General features: G+C 46.1%; 1 protein-coding gene across 1 annotated transcript; it reads left to right on the plus strand.

Moving 5' to 3' along the window:
• Positions 1 to 341: 341 nt before the first annotated feature.
• LOC101950199 (butyrophilin subfamily 1 member A1-like) lies at positions 342 to 17,018 on the plus strand. Its single transcript, XM_065565099.1, has 7 exons — positions 342 to 454; positions 2,300 to 2,647; positions 4,748 to 5,029; positions 6,412 to 6,516; positions 11,724 to 11,744; positions 12,460 to 12,492; positions 15,375 to 17,018. Exons 1-7 carry the CDS (start codon positions 355 to 357, stop codon positions 15,884 to 15,886), a joined length of 1,401 nt encoding a protein of 466 aa, XP_065421171.1. The 5' UTR covers positions 342 to 354; the 3' UTR covers positions 15,887 to 17,018.
• Positions 17,019 to 17,457: the final 439 nt, after the last annotated feature.

The following is a 17,457-nucleotide window of genomic DNA, read 5'->3' on the forward strand; positions in this document are numbered from 1 at the left end:
AATCTTTCTGTCTCTCTCTCTCACACACACACACTGTTTCTCATTCCTTAAAACTTTTTTCTCCCTTGATGGAATTACTACGAACTTTTACACTGATCTGACTTTTTTTTAAAGTGGATTTTGTAGGGCTGGGACAAAATCAGAGTCGTAAAGGAAACACATTTTCAACTGTAATTGAATGGCTGTTCTAACTCCATAATATGAAAGAGTTCACTTAACAATATATTTATTCTTTTTTGATTTAATGTGTCCTATTTAATGTTTGATGTTAATGATTTAATGTTAATCAGTGTTATGGTCATTATGATAAGTTTTTTATCCTCCCCCTGTTGTCTAGATCAAGTTACAGTGAAGATGAAGGTTCTCTCATTCTGTCACAGACCCAGAGCCAGCTCCCCTCTCCCTGGTTTTATTATTTTCTTCTTTACTTGTTATGTTCACAAGATGGAATCAGGTAGGAATCTGCCCCGTGTCTGCTGTTTCTTAGAGGATTTATTTAGGCCCCTAAAGTAACTTAAGAACATGTTTCACTCAAAGTCAATGTAACTACTCACAGTGTGTAAACCTAACCACACAGCAAGATCAGCACCTTCATTATTCATTGTTTGCTCTGATTATGTTGCTGCTGCTGGGTTATTTTATTTGCTCCTTGGATCATTCACAGGTCAGTTTCTTCACACGAGTATTTTTAAAAGATTGTCAAAGATGCCCAGAGCATTGGGTGGACGCTTATTGAAGAGTTTAATAATAATAATAATAAATAATAAAATCAAATAACTTAGTGGGTTTCAGATGTAAAAAAGATCAGAGCCATAGTCTGAGACTAATCTGCACAAAAACATAAGAAGAACCAGAATATAATGATGTCATGTGACTTTTTAATTGGGCCTGTTAGCTAATACATATATGTTAGGTGCAGTATACGCCATATTATTAGGCATTATGTGCACGGTAGTCCTATAATATACATTAGATAGAGAGAGTGTGTTGGGAAGTTAACTGAATGTATTATGCTCTTCCCACAGTTCTGTTCACAAATATGTAATACACCTCTACCTCGATATAACGCTGTCCTTGGGAGCCAAAAAATCTTACCGCGTTATAGGTGAAACCGTGTAATATCGAACTTGCTTTGATCCAGCGGAGTGCTTTACCGCGTTATATCCAAATTCGTGTTATATCGGGCCGCGTTATATCGGGGTAGAGGTGTATCTCACAACACTTTACAAATCTGACGTAAGCATTCACAAGAGAAAATAGGAAGCCTATCAAAGCCATGAAAGGTGTGTCCTAGCACTGGTTGGGATGTACCTCTACACCCACCTGGTTTGGAATGTGGTGTCCAAAACAGGGTTAAGGAAGGTACCGAACAACAAGTTAAGAAACTGGTGGGTTGGATCTTAGGTGATGTATAAAGTGCTTTTTCACTTCTAAACAGTAATGGTATAAGTATATGTGGTTTTGGGGTGTATTTTTCAAGCACACCTTCTGTGTAAGGTGAGCACGTTGCAAGATAAGAATTGCTTCCCAGGAGGAGGGTATGGATGTCTCCTTTTCATAGCTTACTGTTTTGTCTTTAGGAAATAATTTTCACTATGTTTGGTTATTTGGTCTCTTGAGCATGTGAAGTATTGAACCATAATAGTCCCACAACTGGTTCTAGCAATAGGGCTGTGTCTCAGGAACACCTTGGTGAAAGAACACCAAATATGGCTGGCCAACCCTACCCTTTTTCCTGCTGTGGCCCAGCAAATTTCATGGCAATGTCAGCAAGCATGTCAATTTGAGAGCACTTACAAAAATGGGCTGTTGAATAGTAAGCTTGTCTCAACTATACACTGAGCACGTCCATTCCCAGTTCTCTGCCTCAGTTTCTCTGATGTGTGACTGTGACATGGATTGAATACAGCTGTCTTCAGCTTCCCACCCCATGTTAGCAGTGTGTGCTTCTGTCATGCACTGAACCTACCAATTCTCACCTCCCCACTCTGTCCATGCTCTGTGCCTGGACCATGCGCCAAACTTGCCTGTTATCAGTTCCATACCCCATCTCAGTGCTGAGTGCATGTGCCATACACTGAGGCTGAGTGTTCTTATAACAGAGCCCCAGTCCTGCTGCCCATGAGCGCTGCTCTCTCTTAAACATTCAGGCTGAAATGTTCCATGCCAGGTGTCCATCTCTGGCTGAACTTTTTGGAAAGTTTGTCTGAAATGGAACCTGTTGGATGTGTCCTTCATATCAAATTCCCACTTTCCTCTGAGCTGCTTTTCGTTGTTGTTGTTCTGGTGCATTTTCCAGCAAAGTTCACAGTGATTGGACCCCATAACACTGTTGCTGCCATCCTGGGTCAGGAAGCTGTGTTACCCTGTCACCTGTTCCCCCGGATGAGCGCTGCAAACATGGAGGTGAGATGGTTCCGATCTCAGTTTGTACCCTTTGTGCACCTGTATCATGATGGGAAGGATCAGTATGAAAGGCAGATGCCAGAATACCAGGGAAGGACGGAGCTTTTGAAAGCCAGACTCACAGATGGAAATGTTCCCTTGAGGATTCTCAATATCAGACACTCTGATGAAGGAAAATACCACTGCTTTGTTCAAGATGATACTTTTTATGAAGAAACCGTATTGGAACTGCGAGTAGCAGGTCAGTAGCCTGTGACAGTTTTAGCTTTGTGCAGTTTGCTGGGTTTGTTCTTTCCTATTACAACAACTGTGACTCCCTGCTTGTGATCTATTTTTACAATAACAAAGTGTATCTAACTTTCAGCAAACAGCCACTTTCATACTAGGGAAAATATGCTGGAAACTTTCCCAACATGTTATTAAAAACATTTTCAGGATGGCCAAGGCACTTTCTTGCCCAGTCTTAATTGATCCCAAAGCAGTCTTTAGTTAAGAGGGAAAGGACTTCTGGATGCGTATGGTTTTCCAGTTGCTCTGCATGCATTTCTAGGATGTGGGCTAAGGTGGGACTGCCAGACTTTTATGGCCTTTCCCATTGGTTCACTGTTGGTTGTTGCTTCAGGGCGTAGTTAAAATCAAATGCAGTGTTATTATTTGCTGAAACTGTATAATAGTGATGGTGGTGGTGGGTGTGATGGGTTCCCCCCGGGGTGCCACCTGGAACTGAAGTACAGCTGAGCCCTCTCTCTCACCAATCTGGGTTCCCTCTTGCACTGTGATGTTGTGACAAGCTGCAAAGCCCTCCACACTTGCACTCACACCAACATCCTCAGGCAGGGACCACACCCAGCTGTGTTCATGAATGCATCTAGCCAGGCACTCATGAACCCACAATAGCAAGGCTTCAGCCAAAACACCCCCCAGCTCCCCAACCTAAAACCCTGGAGCTGTACCGTCCTGCCCTGGTCAAAAGCCTGACCAGAAAAGATTATTACAATTGCCCAGTTTGCCCCTCCCTCGATGTGGAGAGGAATATGCACAAAACCTTTGTTAACTGAGCTGAGATTTTTCCCAAACACTTCACTCAAACCACACTGTTTTAGGTTAAAAATATAAAATAGATTTATTAATGACAGAAAGACAGATTTTAAGTGATTATAAGTGATAGCAAACAGATCAAAGTAGATTACTTAGCAAATAAACAATCACACACTCTAAGCCTAATATACTACACAGGATTTGAATCAAACAGTGTCTCACCCTGTTAGATAATATGAGCAGTTTGTAGATGTTTTATACACAGGCAGGATTTCCTTCTTTCCCACCTGGGACCAGCACTTCCCCAGTTCAAAGTCTGTGCTCTTCCAGAGCTATATCCAGATGTGGAGTTGGGAGGAAAGTGAGGCCTGTTGGTGATGTCACTTCCTCCTTTTATCGTTTCTTCAATATGGTGGGAATCCCTTTGTTCCAAGCCAGGTTCCCAGCCCAGTTTGTGGAAAAATACAGGTACCAAAATGGAGTTCAGTATCATGTGATCTAGTCAGATTCCTCTGCATACTTGATGAGTCATGGCAACCATTATCCATAGGCTGTCTGAAGTGTCCCCCGGTGAGGACAGAACCTTTCCATGTCCTATTGTTTTTGCTGATGGGCCATTAGCATTGTCTAGCTTCTTCACTGTTGTACCCAAAAGGCTAGTTGTGGGTGTTACCCAGGACAAGCACATTTGAAATATAGATACACAGTCAATAGTCATAACTCCAGATACAAAAATGATACATGCATATAAATATGATAATCATACTCAGCAAATCATAACTTTTCCATTGACACCTTACATGACACATCTTGTATAAGATGCAACATGATTATATCATAATCATACCATAATCATATTACTAATTATGTATTTACCACTCTTAGACAAGACCTAGCATTTCTCCTCTGCTGCTTTGACACTGTAACCATGACGCCAGTTAGACTTTTTCAAAAATAAATATATCTATCCAATGCATTAATGATCAGATTTTCAAAATTTCAGATCCTATTCAGGTATCTACGTTGTCATATCTGCAAAGGTACTCAGCACTCAGTTGCTCCTGTGTTGAGACAACAATATCTCCCACTGACTCAGTGAACTTATTTTAAATATTTGTTTATGTTTTTTGTGTCCATGAATATTGGGACTTCAGCCATTCCAGTATTCACTTATCTGTTCTACTGACTACCCACATGAATTAGTGATTTGTAGTGTGAGTAAGGGATCCACAAACTGTTCCTCATCCCTTCTGCTTTATAAATGAATTCAAGGAATTGACACCTCTATGTATTTTCCCCTTAGGTCTGGGCTCTGCTCCTCTCATCTCTGTTGAGGGTCACCAGGATGGAGGGATCCGGGTGGTTTGTCGATCAGCTGGTTGGTACCCAGAGCCTGAGGTACAGTGGAAAGGTCTCAATGGGCGACGTTTACCATCACTCTCTGAAACTAAATCCCAAGGGTATAACAACCTGTTTGAAACAGAAACTGTGATCATTGTAACAGAGCAGTCAAACCAAAACTTGTCCTGTTGCATCAGGAACGCCGTTCTCAATCAAGAAAAGGAATCAGCAGTTTATATGGCAGGTCAGTTACCATCCAAATCCCACATTGAACTCACCACCACTAGAAACAAAACAAAATATAGGAAAACAAGAACTGAAACGTCTGTGGGGGATATTTCATAATCCACATACAAACACAGAAGGTGGGAGGCTGGTATCTTTACAGGGTCACAGCTTAGGCAGTTTGGTTCCCTTCATTGTGAGTATTCAGTCCAACAAAGTTTTGGGTTTCATGTACATTTAATGTTAAGTTTGACTTTTCTGATATTCTAGCACACACGCACGTACAGACACAAACTTCCAACCTTTCAAAAAGAAACTTTCATTCAATCCACTGACACAGTATGTTTCTGAAATCTTAACTTTATCTTAATAATATCTTGTTTAATGTGGTACATTTTGTAATGTGCCTTCTTCGTGATCTTCTTGCTCCCCCAACTCATTGTTCATTACTTGTGTGAAATGTCACCTCAGTCATGTGATGTTCTTTCTACTGACATTCAATGGGACTTGCGCGCCTTAAGTCACTTTGGTCTGGATCCACAAAGGGACTCATTTTACCCTTGTCTACACACAAAAGTTGCACTGATTGACTATTTAGATAATTAATGATACTTGCTTGGGTGAACACTCATATAAGTTTCAGAGGGCCCTATATAGATTTAGCTCCAGTCAATTCCTTACCAACTTCAGCTAAATGAAGGTAGGGCACTATTAAGCTGATTTATGATTTAAGGTTTTGTGCATTAATTTATTCAAATTGGTGCAACCCTCATATGTTGTCAACTCTTCAACCAATTTAAGAATGGCCACATAAGAGGGATGCCCCAGTTTCACTGTATCAGACCACAAACCCTGGGCAGAGAAAGCTTTAAGTACATTTCAAAAATTCCATCCTGGTTGGATGTCTGAATCACTATGAACACAAGAACAGTAAATGAAGATGAATTCATTTGATACAGAATTGTTTGGAGAAATTGTGATTATGATTCCTTCAAATATTGGGGGATAATAGTGGATTTTTCAAAAATATTCTAATTAATCTGACAATTTCTGAATGTTGCTAAACACTAAGGATTAAATTCTTTGCTGGTGTAACTCTATTGAAGTCAGTGTTCTTTTATGAGCAAAGAATTTGCCCTTGAATTCTACAGCTCTCTGAATAGCAATGGATCAAATCAGGCCAATTTTTTCCAGGATAAATCAGTGTTAAATCTATGTTGAATGGAGCCATTTTAAAAATCATTTTCTGGTATTATGTGTAATGTAGACATGGCCATTCTTTCACTCTTATCTCACAGAAATCCTGCTGGGTACTATTTATGTATTTGTATGGAATAAAAACTTCTGATTTTCATCCCTGTTTCCAAACAAAGGCAATTTCTGGGTGTGTGTGTTTTTCAGATCCATTTTTCCCGAAGGTGAATTCCTGGATGGTGGCTCTGAGTATGATCTTAGTGGTTTTGTTTGGTTTCATTGGCCTCACTGTTTATCTCTTTAAAATGAAAGGTAAATATCAGAGGGAGAAATATACTGTATATAAAGGTTTTATTTTAATAAATAAATAAGAGGAATTTCGGAATTTTATATTAGAAGAACGTGTGACCTGCTGATCTTGTCCTAAATAAAAAAGAAGAATTCATGTGAATTTATTAATAGAGGGTGGGGGGCAGAGATGTGTGTGTGGCGGGAGGTGGGGGTATTGATAGAGCAGGATGGCAGAGTTGGGGGTGGGAAAATAGGAGGAAGGAGAGTCTTCAGCTATCGAACTGAACCAAAGAATCAGATCATAGCAGATACGTCTGTGTTCTGCTCAGTTCTCCATCTCCCCCTCTTCCCAGTTCTCAGGGGGTTATCACTGTCTGTCTCTGTCCCGCTTGAGACAAGATTCTGCAAAGCCTAGCCTGTTATATTTGTACTTCAAAGATCATTTTTGCTAACAAAGTGTAGTGCACCTCGATATTACAGGATCAGCCCAATAGAAATGCCCCTGTGGTAAATCAGTAAATAAACACATTTCTTCTTCAGATGGTAAAAAAAATCATATCAACTGTCACATAACTCAGACACAGCTGTCCATGCTCCGGGTTCACTTTGCCCATAAAGAATATCTGCCCAATTTCCAAATAAATTGGACTTGTCCCTCCATGCTCCTAATGAATTTTGTACCTATTGGATGTAGTAGTTTAACACTGTTTCATGAGGCAGGGAGAGGAAAATAATTTATATTTATTTTTGTATTTTTAAGGGAAACTTACTGAAGAAGTTGGTAAGTTTCAATTTCCCTTTTTCCACAAATACAAATTTTGACTACAAAATTATATATAGACTTGTTGGTTTCTTTGATTTATTTTTATTTCTCTGTGTTTGTTGGGCAGGGGAGGGTTGATGTGTGTGTAATAGGCTGCACCATTTTAGGGCCCTATTGAATGTTACCAGAGAACCCTCTCCCTTTAAAACTCCTTCCAATTAGGGGGTGAGGTTGGCATAGCTACATGTCTGAAGGGTGTAAGTTTTCAGTGCAGACTAGTCCCTGGGTGCTGAGCTAGCCCTGGGGTCCACCCCCAAATAGCTGATTGGTGGCCAGCTGGTGAGCACTGAGCACCCCCTATTGTTTTCCTGTGGGTGCTTGAGCCCTGGAGCACCCACAGAGTCGGTGTCTATGCATTGGTGAGTTAGGTGGCCTAGTGCTTATCACACTTAGTGCTGCCTCCCAGTGGGTAGGTCTTGCAGTTCTGACCCTCTTTTAATCAGAGGTGCAGTGAGGTAGGCAGTGATAGGGGAACCCGGGCCCACCCACTACACCCGGCTCTGACCCAGCACCCTAGGAGGATCGACAGTGTCTGGCCCCCAAAGGTATCCTCCTAATAACCCTCCTTGGGTCACTTCCTACTGGCTGCTGGTCTTCCCCAGCTTCAAGTACAAGATAAGGTGAAAAGAAAAAGAAAAGGCACCAAACCATCAGCCCCAACCGGGCCTGAGTGTGTAGTCAGTCCCTCAGGGAGGCTGCTCTGGTGCCCTTGTCAGTAACCTTCAGGGTAGGTCTGTCCTCCTCCCATGCTTCTCCCTTCTGAGCTGGGTTGCTCCCTTTTCAACCCTTTCTACAGCTGGAGAATGATCTGCAGGGCTGGAGGGGTGGGGTTACCTGGGCCCAGTACTGTTCTTTCACCCTGTCATGCCCAGTGTGGTGTTTGTATACCCCCTCACATACCCTCCCCTCACACTCTGGCCTGTGGTGTCCTGGGGCTGGTTTGTGTCCCCACCGTCCTGTGATAAGTCCACATATATATTTTCCATGCCTGAATGATGTACCAGTTGAAAGCTCTATGGCTGCATTGAGAGATGCCGCTGCATAATGACTGGGTTATGGACTGTCATTGACTTCAGCCAGTGAAGTGGTGCATGGTCAGTTACTAGGTGGGAGGGCTGCCCCCACAAGTAATAGCATAGGGCATCGCTGGTTTGTTTCACCTCCAGGGCCTCCTTTCGATGACCTATTAGGCTACCTCATGTGGGAATAACTTCCAGCTGAGATAGAGAACAGGGTGTTCTCCTCCGACTTCCTGAGATAACACTGCTCTGCGTCTTACATTGGATGCATCTGTTTGGAGAATAAAGGGCTTTGAGAAGGCTGAGTGGAATATTACTGGCTCCTGGGTCAACAGGTCTCGTAGTGCCCTAAATGCCTTGTCACAGCTTTTGGTTCAGTGGATCCTTTTGGGTGCAGTGCCCTTAACCAGGTCTGTCAACTGGGCAGCCATGGTAGCAAAGTTTGGGATGAACTGTCAATAGTATCCCGCAGGCCACTAGGGCTTGGACTTTTCCACCAAAGGTCATAGCTCCTTCCCCCCCTCCCCCCCCCCCGCCACAACATACCCTAGGTAAGTGACTTCTTGGGTGGCCAGCTGACACTTGGTTGGGTTGGCCGTCCAACTTGCCTCCTTGAGAGCCTGAAAATACCACAGTAACATGCTTCATATATTTGGCCCAGCTCTCACTGTAGATGATGATATCGTCAATGGAGGTGGCCGTGTAGGACCCATACAGACACAGCACTCTATCCATCAGCCACTGGAAAGTGGCTGTGTCCCCATGAAGTCCAAAGGGGATGGTTTTAAACTGGTGTATTCCATCATAGGCAGATTGTTTAATTGTTGTGGAGTTGTTTGCTTTTAAATGTATCCTTTTTATTTATTTATTAAACATGTTTTTGTTTTTTGCATACTTTTTTTTTAATGATTATTCTCATTGGGGGGATACAACTTTATAAAATGTGGGGAAAAACTAATCTGGATAAATTTCACACAAAAAGTTAATTTGATTAATTGGTAAGCAATAGAGTAATTGGGTTTGTTTAGTCTGGAGAAGAGAAGGCTGAGGGGGACATGATAATAGTTTTCAAGTACATGAAAGGTTGTTCCAAGAAAGAGAGAGAAAAATTGTTCTCATTAACCTCTGACGGTAGGACAAGTAACAATGGGCTTAAATTGCAGCAAGGGCGGTTTAGGTTGGCCGTTAGGAAAAACTTTCTAACTGTCAAGGTAGTTAAGCAATGGAATAAATTGCCTAGGGAGGATGTAGAATCTCCATCATTGGAGATTTTTAAGAGCAGGTTAGACAAACACCTGTCAGGGGTGGTCTAGATAATACTTAGTCCTGCCACAAGTGCAGGGGATTAGACTTTCAGTCCTAGGATTCTGTGATTTGAATAGAATCACAGAGTTTATAACCAGAAGGGAAGACCAGATCATCTCGTCTGATCTCCTTAAGAAGAAACTGAATAGAAATAGTTTCTAAGCCTTATCGTATTGATGATAATGAGAAATAAAACATAAGAAAAGGGAAACAACAAACAATATGTATATTTCTATTTGATTTTTAGGCAAACAAGATATAGAAATTGGTAAGTGTCATTATCCTTCCTCAGACAAAATTTCTTTTTGTACCAAATTGGATCCTGAAGTGGGAGCTTGTTTAATTGTTGTGGAGTTGTTTGCTTTTAAATTTAACTTTTAGAGTTCTGTTGCAATATTTAATCTGTTTTTGTTTGTTTGTGTGCGTGTTTTCTGTTATTACTGTTTTTTGATTGGGAGTTTAGTGTAAGTTCATAAAATGTGGGGAAACACTAAATTGGACAGATTTCACACCAGAATTTAATTTGAAAAACCGATAAGCAATAGAATTACAGACTTAAAGACCAGAAAGGACCCCTGCATCCTCTTCTCTGACGTCCTGAAGAGAAGGTTGATTTCTCTCAGCCTTCGCTGTCATATGCATGAAAAATAGAAATAAAATGTAAGCAAATGGAAACCCCTAACAAAAATATATCTTTATTTCTCTTTCATTTTTAGACCAACGAGATAAAGAAATAAGTAAGTGTCATTATCCTTCCTCTGACAAGAAACATTTTGTAGCAATTTGGATCCTCATGTGGGAGTTTGTTTAACTGTGGTAGAGTTGTTTTCTTTTTAATTTAACTTTTCAAATGGTTGCAGTAGGAAATATTTTTTTCATTTCTTTGCTAGCATGCTTTTTTCTTATTTTTATTATCATCTTTTGGGAGGGTGTATAGGGGTTTGTTTTGTAATGTAACTTTATAAAATGTGGGGAACGACTAAACTGAATGAATTTCCACCAAAAGCTCATTTGAAAGACTGATAAGCAATAGAGTCATAGAGTCACAGTGTTTAAGACCAGAAGGGATGACCAGATCCTCTAGTCCAGTGGTCCCCAAACAGTGGGGCGGGCCCCCTAGGGGAATGTGGAGGAATGTTTGTGGGAGCGGTGCGAGCAGGGCCCTGGCCAGCCTCTACGGGGGGAAGGGAGGGAGCACCACCCAGCCCTGCTCTGCTCCCACCCCAGCTCCAGCCCAGCACCAGCTCCACTTCGCCCCCTGCTCCGCCCCCAGCCCAGCTCTTCCCTCATTCCCTCTCTGCCCCCAGGCCAGCTCCATCTCTATTCCGAGCTCTTCTCTTATCCCCAGTTCTTTGCCCAGCTCTGCTTTCAGCCCAAGCTCCTCTGCTGAGCCAACTGTACAGTAATGGGGTGGGGGGGGTCACACACAGATTCCATTACTGGTAATGGGGGAGAGGGAGCAACAGGAAAAGTTTTGGCACCACTGGTCTAGTCTGACCTCCTTAATAGGTGACTGAATAAAAATAATCTCTCCATCTTAACTGTTGTAGTGATGATAAAAAGAAATTATACATAAGAAAAGGGAAACTCGGAACAAACAATATGTGTATTTCTGTTTAATTTTTAGGCAAACTACATATAGAAATTGGTAAGTGTCATTATCCTTCCTCTGACAGGAAATATTTTGTACCTAATGGGTTCCTCATAATTGTTGTGGAGTTGTTCGCTTTTAAATTTAACTTTTACAATTTTGTTGCAATATAAAACCTCTTTTTGTTTGTTTTCTTGCTTTTTATTATTATTCTTTTTTGGAAGGGTTAGTGTAATTCTGTAAAATGTGGGGAAGTGCTAAACTGGATAGATTTCACACCAAAAGCTAATTTGAAATACTGATAAGCAATAGAGCCATGGAGTCAGAGAGTTTAAGATCAGAAGGTACCACTGGATCCTCTCGTCTGACGTCCTGAAGAGGAGTTTGATTTCTCTCAGCCTTCACTGTCATATAGATGATAAAGAGAAATAAAACATAAGAAAAGGGAAATGCCTAACAAAATATATCTTTATTTCTCTTTAATTTTTAGAGAAACGAGATAACGAAATAAGTAAGTGTCATTATCCTTCCTCTGACAAACTTTTTGTACCATTTTGGAGTCTCATGTGGGAGTTTGTTTAATTGCGGTGGAGTTGTTCGCTTTTAAATTTATTTTTTTAAATTGATGCAATAGGAAACCTTTTTTGTTTGCTTGCTTTTTATTATTAATTATTATTATTATTTTGGGGGTGGGTTGTTTTGTAATGTAACTTTATAAAATGCGGGGAAAGACTAAACTGGATGCATTTCACACCAAAAGCTAATTTGAAAAATTGATAAGCAATACAGTAGTAAAGTAGGTAGTGGCCAAGAAAATATGGCCGGGGAGGAATTGTGGGAAGGCACTGCAGGACTATCAGCTCCTGAGATGATTAACCTCCCTCCACATTGCAACGTGGGCAGGTAACCAAGCTGAATGAAAGTGGTACCTGGGCTACAGCCAATACTCAAAGTCTTGCCAGCCAGCCTGGGTGTAAAGCACCACCAAACTTGAGGCAGAGTTTTTGTGCTTGTGCAATAAACAGATTGGGGTAAGAGCCAGGTAAGATCCTGGGCTAACTCTGCAGTGAAGATCCACCCAGGGAGAGAGACACACAGGCAACCCAGTGGAGGTTCTGATGCACTTATAACTTTCTTTTTCCGTCAGTGTATTAGTATGTACAATATTGAATCATGCAATATTTGTTCAGATCTGCTCTCTTCTCTAATTATGTGGTTGTTTTTAGGGTGGAGAAGAGCTGTGGCACCTATAGAAGAAGGTAATTAAAGATCATATTTTATCAATGTCCAAATATCAGTCCCTATGGGGCAATGTGCCTCTTTTTCCTTGAATGTGGGAGTGGATGTGATAGTTTTAGGGCAGACCTCCCCTGCACCCTGCATTCCACGGTGCATTACAAGGTGAGACGGGGTTTGTGCCTAGGTCTTACCACACTGTAATTAATCTACGTCATATTGCATCTGCTCTTCCTGCCCCTCCACCACCTGCATGCGCACTGCACCCTGCAGAGATCTGTGACAGCAGCTCCAGTGGGACATGCACCTCCACAGCCACTTCTCCAGGGGGAGTTTGTTTTATCTCCCTGTGCTGATGGCTGATCTCCAATTTCTCTGTTTCTTCCTTCATCTTTTCCCCTCTGAAGAAGGCCAGGAGCTCTGCCATGACCCCACGCTGATGGGGTGAGCAGGGACTGTGTCTGTGTGCGACCCTTGCTCCAGTCTCCAGCAGAGGAACAGAGCCTTGATCACAGACAGGGGCTCTTCTGGCTCCATTATACACATCTTGGGAGCTCCTGTGATCAGAGCTGTGAGCTTGTCTCTTTTCTCCTGTCTCCATCCACCATGATCTCAGCATTCTCCTGTCTCTGGTAAACAGGACGTCACTTTAGCCTCCCCATCACTAGCATGACCCTCTCCCTCTTTCCACCAGCCACCTATTCTACACTTCCCCCCACACTTGTAGCTTCTGCCTCATTCCACCACCTCATTCCCCTTCCCTTGTGTTGACCCCTCACTCTCTGCCTCATGCTAATGTACTTTTGTGCTGTGACTGCTGCTGAGCAGTGAAATTCTGGGCATGTTCAATCCTGGTACCATGTGGCCTGTTGCTGTCCGAGCTGTGACATTTCAGAGCAGTCAGGGTGCAGTGGGGAGGCCCCATAGCAAAGTCCAGCACAGGGGCAGCTGGGCCACAGTGAGATTTAAGGTGGGAGGGGGAGGGGAGCTCTGTCAATGATCACTGAGTTGTACCATCTGCTGGGGCTCCCAGAGTCTCTAGTCCCTTCCCCGGGGACAGGTGGGGGCAGGAGGGGAAAGATTCTGAGTCTCAGGCCTGGCGCAGCCGAAACTTTCACCCTGTCACTGACTGTCTCTGCCAGGGGAGTGACTCCCCCCAGCCCTGTGCTGAGATCTCTGAGCTGACGGGCAGGGCCGGCTCTAGGCACCAGCAAAGCAAGCACGTGCTTGGGGTGGCACATTTTCAGGGGCGGCATTCCGGCCATCTTTTTTTGTTTTTGTTTTTTGTTGCTTCGGGTGGCAAAAGCCTAGAGCCGGCCCTGGCAGCAGCAGTGCGTGGTGCGCGCAGGAAGCCCTGGGGCTGCTACGGTTCACGCTGTGGGGGAGCAGCGCCCGTACCCTGTGGCTGGGCCGAGCAGGAGATACTCGTGCTGGGGGCCGCCCCGCGGGGCACAGGGAGTCACCTGCAGGTACCGCAGGGCGGCCGCCCCCGAGTGCCGCAGCTGGGGCTAGGCGAAACAGCCCGAGCTGCCCAGGGACAGCAGCAGGGCAGCCAGAAGCAGAAGCAGCAGCGGGGCCATTGAGGGAGGGGTGTTGCCATGCAGGGCCTGCATCCCGCTCTCCGGGGCTCCACTCCCTCTGGGGCTACCCTGTCCCGGCTCCTCAGCCCCCTGCCGGGGCGGTCCCCCAGCTCTGCCCTCCTGGATCCGGCCAGTCCTGGAGGTGGGATCCCTGGCTGGAGGGACCCTGGGCTGAGGCGTGGCCTGAAAGCCCCACTGCTTACCCCGACCCTGCCAGCGCCGGACTGACTGGAGGCAAGGGGGGAGCGGGCGGAGTCAGCACTGGTGGCGGGGGAGCCCAGGGCTGGGGCGGCAGGGGGTGCGGGTAGGGGGGAGGAGAGAGACCAGGCCTGGGGCGGCAGGGGGTGCGGGTAGGGGGGGAGAGAGAGACCAGGCCTGGGATGGCAGGGGGTCCGGGTGGGGGAGGGCATTGGTGGGGGGGGTGACAGCCCAGGGCTAGGGTGGGGGGCAGCCAAAAATTTTTTTGCTTGGGGTGGCAAAAAACCTAGAGCCGGCCCTGCTGACGGGTAAATCCTGGAGGAAGGAGATTCCCTGAGTCACTGTCCAGCTGGGGCAGATCCTGTCATTGACACCATCAAACCCTCCACAGGGCCGGCTCCAGGCACCAGCTTAGCAAGCAAATGCTTGGGGCGGCCACTCCGGAGACGGGCGGCACGTCCAGCTATTCGGCGACGGGTCCCTCACTCCGGCTCGGAGTGAAGGACCTCCCGCCGAATTGCCGCCGAAGTGCCACAGATCGCGATTGCGGCTTTTTTTTTTTTGGGTGGGGGGGCTGCTTGGGGCGGCAAAAACCCTGTAGCCGGCCCCTTTGGGGCACATTTCTAGAGGCGGCATTCTGGCGCTGGCCATCATAGGCGCCGACTCCTTGGCATGGGGGAAAAGTGCCCCTACTACCCCAGCTCGCCTCCGCTCTGCCTCTGCCTGCTCCCCTGAGTGCGCCACCACCGCTCCGCTTCTCCCCCCCCCTCCCAGGCTTGCCGCTCGCCAAACAGCTCTTTCACACAGCAAGGACAGGAGGGAGGGAGGAGAAGCCGAGGGGGGCACTCGGGGGAGGCAGCGATGGTGGAGTGGAGGTGAGCTGGAGCGGGGAGTGGTTCCTTTACCCCCCTGTTACTTCCTTTGCCCCCTCTGTTACTTCATGCACCCCCCCACCCTAGCTCACCTCCACTCTGCCTGCTCCCCTGAATGCGCCGCTGCTCCGCTTCTCCGCCCTCCCTAACCTGAGAGGGGTTTTTTGCTTGGGGCGGCAAAAATCTTAGAGCCGGCCCTGACCCTCCCTCAGGGCAGAGCTCTGACCCTCACGGTCTGATTCTCTCTCTCCCCAGCGAATGTGACTCTGGATCCAGACACGGCTCATCCCAAACTCGTCCTGTCTGAGGATCGGAAAAGTGTGAGATGGGGAGGCATGTGGCAGCATCTGTCCAACAACCCTGAGAGATTTGACACTGTGTTCTGTGTGCTGGGCTGTGAGGGATTCACCTTGGGGAGACATTGCTGGGAGGTGGAGGTGGGGGATGGGACATTTTGGGCTGTGGGGGTGGCCAGAGAGTCTGTGGGGAGGAAAGGATGGATCAGCCGTAGCCCAGAGGGAGGGATCTGGGCTGTGGAGTGGTGGTGGGGTCAGTTCCGGGCTCTCACCTCCCCTGTGACCCTCCTGCCCCTAACCCGGGCCCCCAGCAGGATCCGGATTTGTCTGGACTGTGAACGGGGTCAGGTGACATTTATCGATGCTGGTGATGACACCCAGATCTTCACTTTCCCACCGGGCTTCATCCCTCGGGAGAGAATCCGACCCTGGCTCTGGGTCTTGGGACCCCAGCTCAGACTGTGTCCGTGATACTGGGGACCCTGAAATTAGCATCTCTTACCTCACACACCCCAGTCTCTATGAATCTGGAGGACTCCCATCTATCCAGCCTCTGGCTTCTCATCTCTATGACCCCTGGAAGCTCCTTCCCCTCCCTGCATCCCCAGGGATGGAAGGGGGGTGAAGAACCCCTGTAGCTGCAGAAGGAGCAGAGGGACCCTGAAGGGCAGAGGTGGGGGCTGGGCAGGGGGCAGAACTAACAGCCGGGCTGGGGACAGGTGGATGTGGGGGTGGCGGCGACACAGCATGAATCAATCAGGGTTTGGGGGGTTGGGGAGAAGCTGGAAGCTCTGCAGCAGCAGGGAGCGGTTTGTACAGATCTGTGTCATTAGGTCTCATTGGGGTCTCCCAGCCAGAGCTCCTGCTGCAGGGGCCCAAGGCACTTTCCCCTGTAACTACGGGAGAGCTGGTAACACTGGATGGGAGAGTTCAAAAATCAGAAGATAAACCAGAATACATTGTTTGGAGCCCTCGTGTTTTGGGGGGGGGGCAATTTCACGATCGTTGGCTCTGACTCATGATTATTAAGTTCTGGGATTGGTAACACTGCGAGAGTCATTGATTGGGGGAGGTGCAGGCTGGGCTGAAAAAGAGAAAACCCAAGAAAAATATAAAGTAAAACAAGAAAGGGTGAAAATTAAATATCAAAACAAGGAAAGGAAAACTATCTGAAGAAGGGAAAGAGCCAGAGGCAGTGAGAGGGGAAGGGATAAATTCAGGGGAAAGAATGGAGACCATGAGGGGAATGATCTGTGACAGGGATCAGAGGAGAGTGGAAGACACAGAGAAATAAACAGGGATGGGAAATGAGTGCTAGAAAAATGGTGAGTACAAATGACCAGTGTGACAGAGAAGGGGGGAAAAAAGGGACAGAGAATTATAAAACGTCACTGAAGGTGCAACTGTCACTCATTTATTTCATTTGTTACTTCCTTGACTTTGTTGCCATTTTAGTGTCATTAAAAATAACTGTTCCCAAAACCTGTGGGTCTGTTTTCCATTGTTGTGGGTATTGAAGCTGCTTCTCAGCTCCTTTGCACTCTGATGGGTATTTACAGTAAATAAAGCATGAAAGACAATTCTGATTTGTTCCTTTTGAATTTTCCAGCTGCAGTTGTTAGGGGCGGAGTCGTGGGATTTGCTTCCCTACTTGGGCCCCCTGCCCCTAACTGCCCCCCCAGAACCCTACCCCCTACCTAAGCCTCCCTGTGCCTTGTCCCCTGACTTCCCCCCCCCCAAGACCTTCCCACCCTAACTGCCCCTCTAGGACCCTCCCTGTCCCCTGACTGTCCCAAGCTTTATCCACACCCCCACCCCCAGACAGACCCCCGGGACTCCCACGCCCCATCCAACTACTCCCCACCCCCTGACAGACCCCCCTCCCAGAACTCCCAACCCATCAAACCCTCCCCCTGCTCCCTGTCCCCTAACTGCTCCGATCCCTCTCCCCACCCCTGCCCCCTGGCAGCCCCCCCAGAACTCCCAACCCATCTATCTCCCCCCTGCCCCTGACAGCCCCCCAGAACTCCTGACCCTTCTAA

This window comes from Chrysemys picta, chromosome 12 (genome assembly GCF_011386835.1).
Source record: "Chrysemys picta bellii isolate R12L10 chromosome 12, ASM1138683v2, whole genome shotgun sequence".
Lineage (NCBI taxonomy): Eukaryota > Metazoa > Chordata > Testudines > Emydidae > Chrysemys > Chrysemys picta.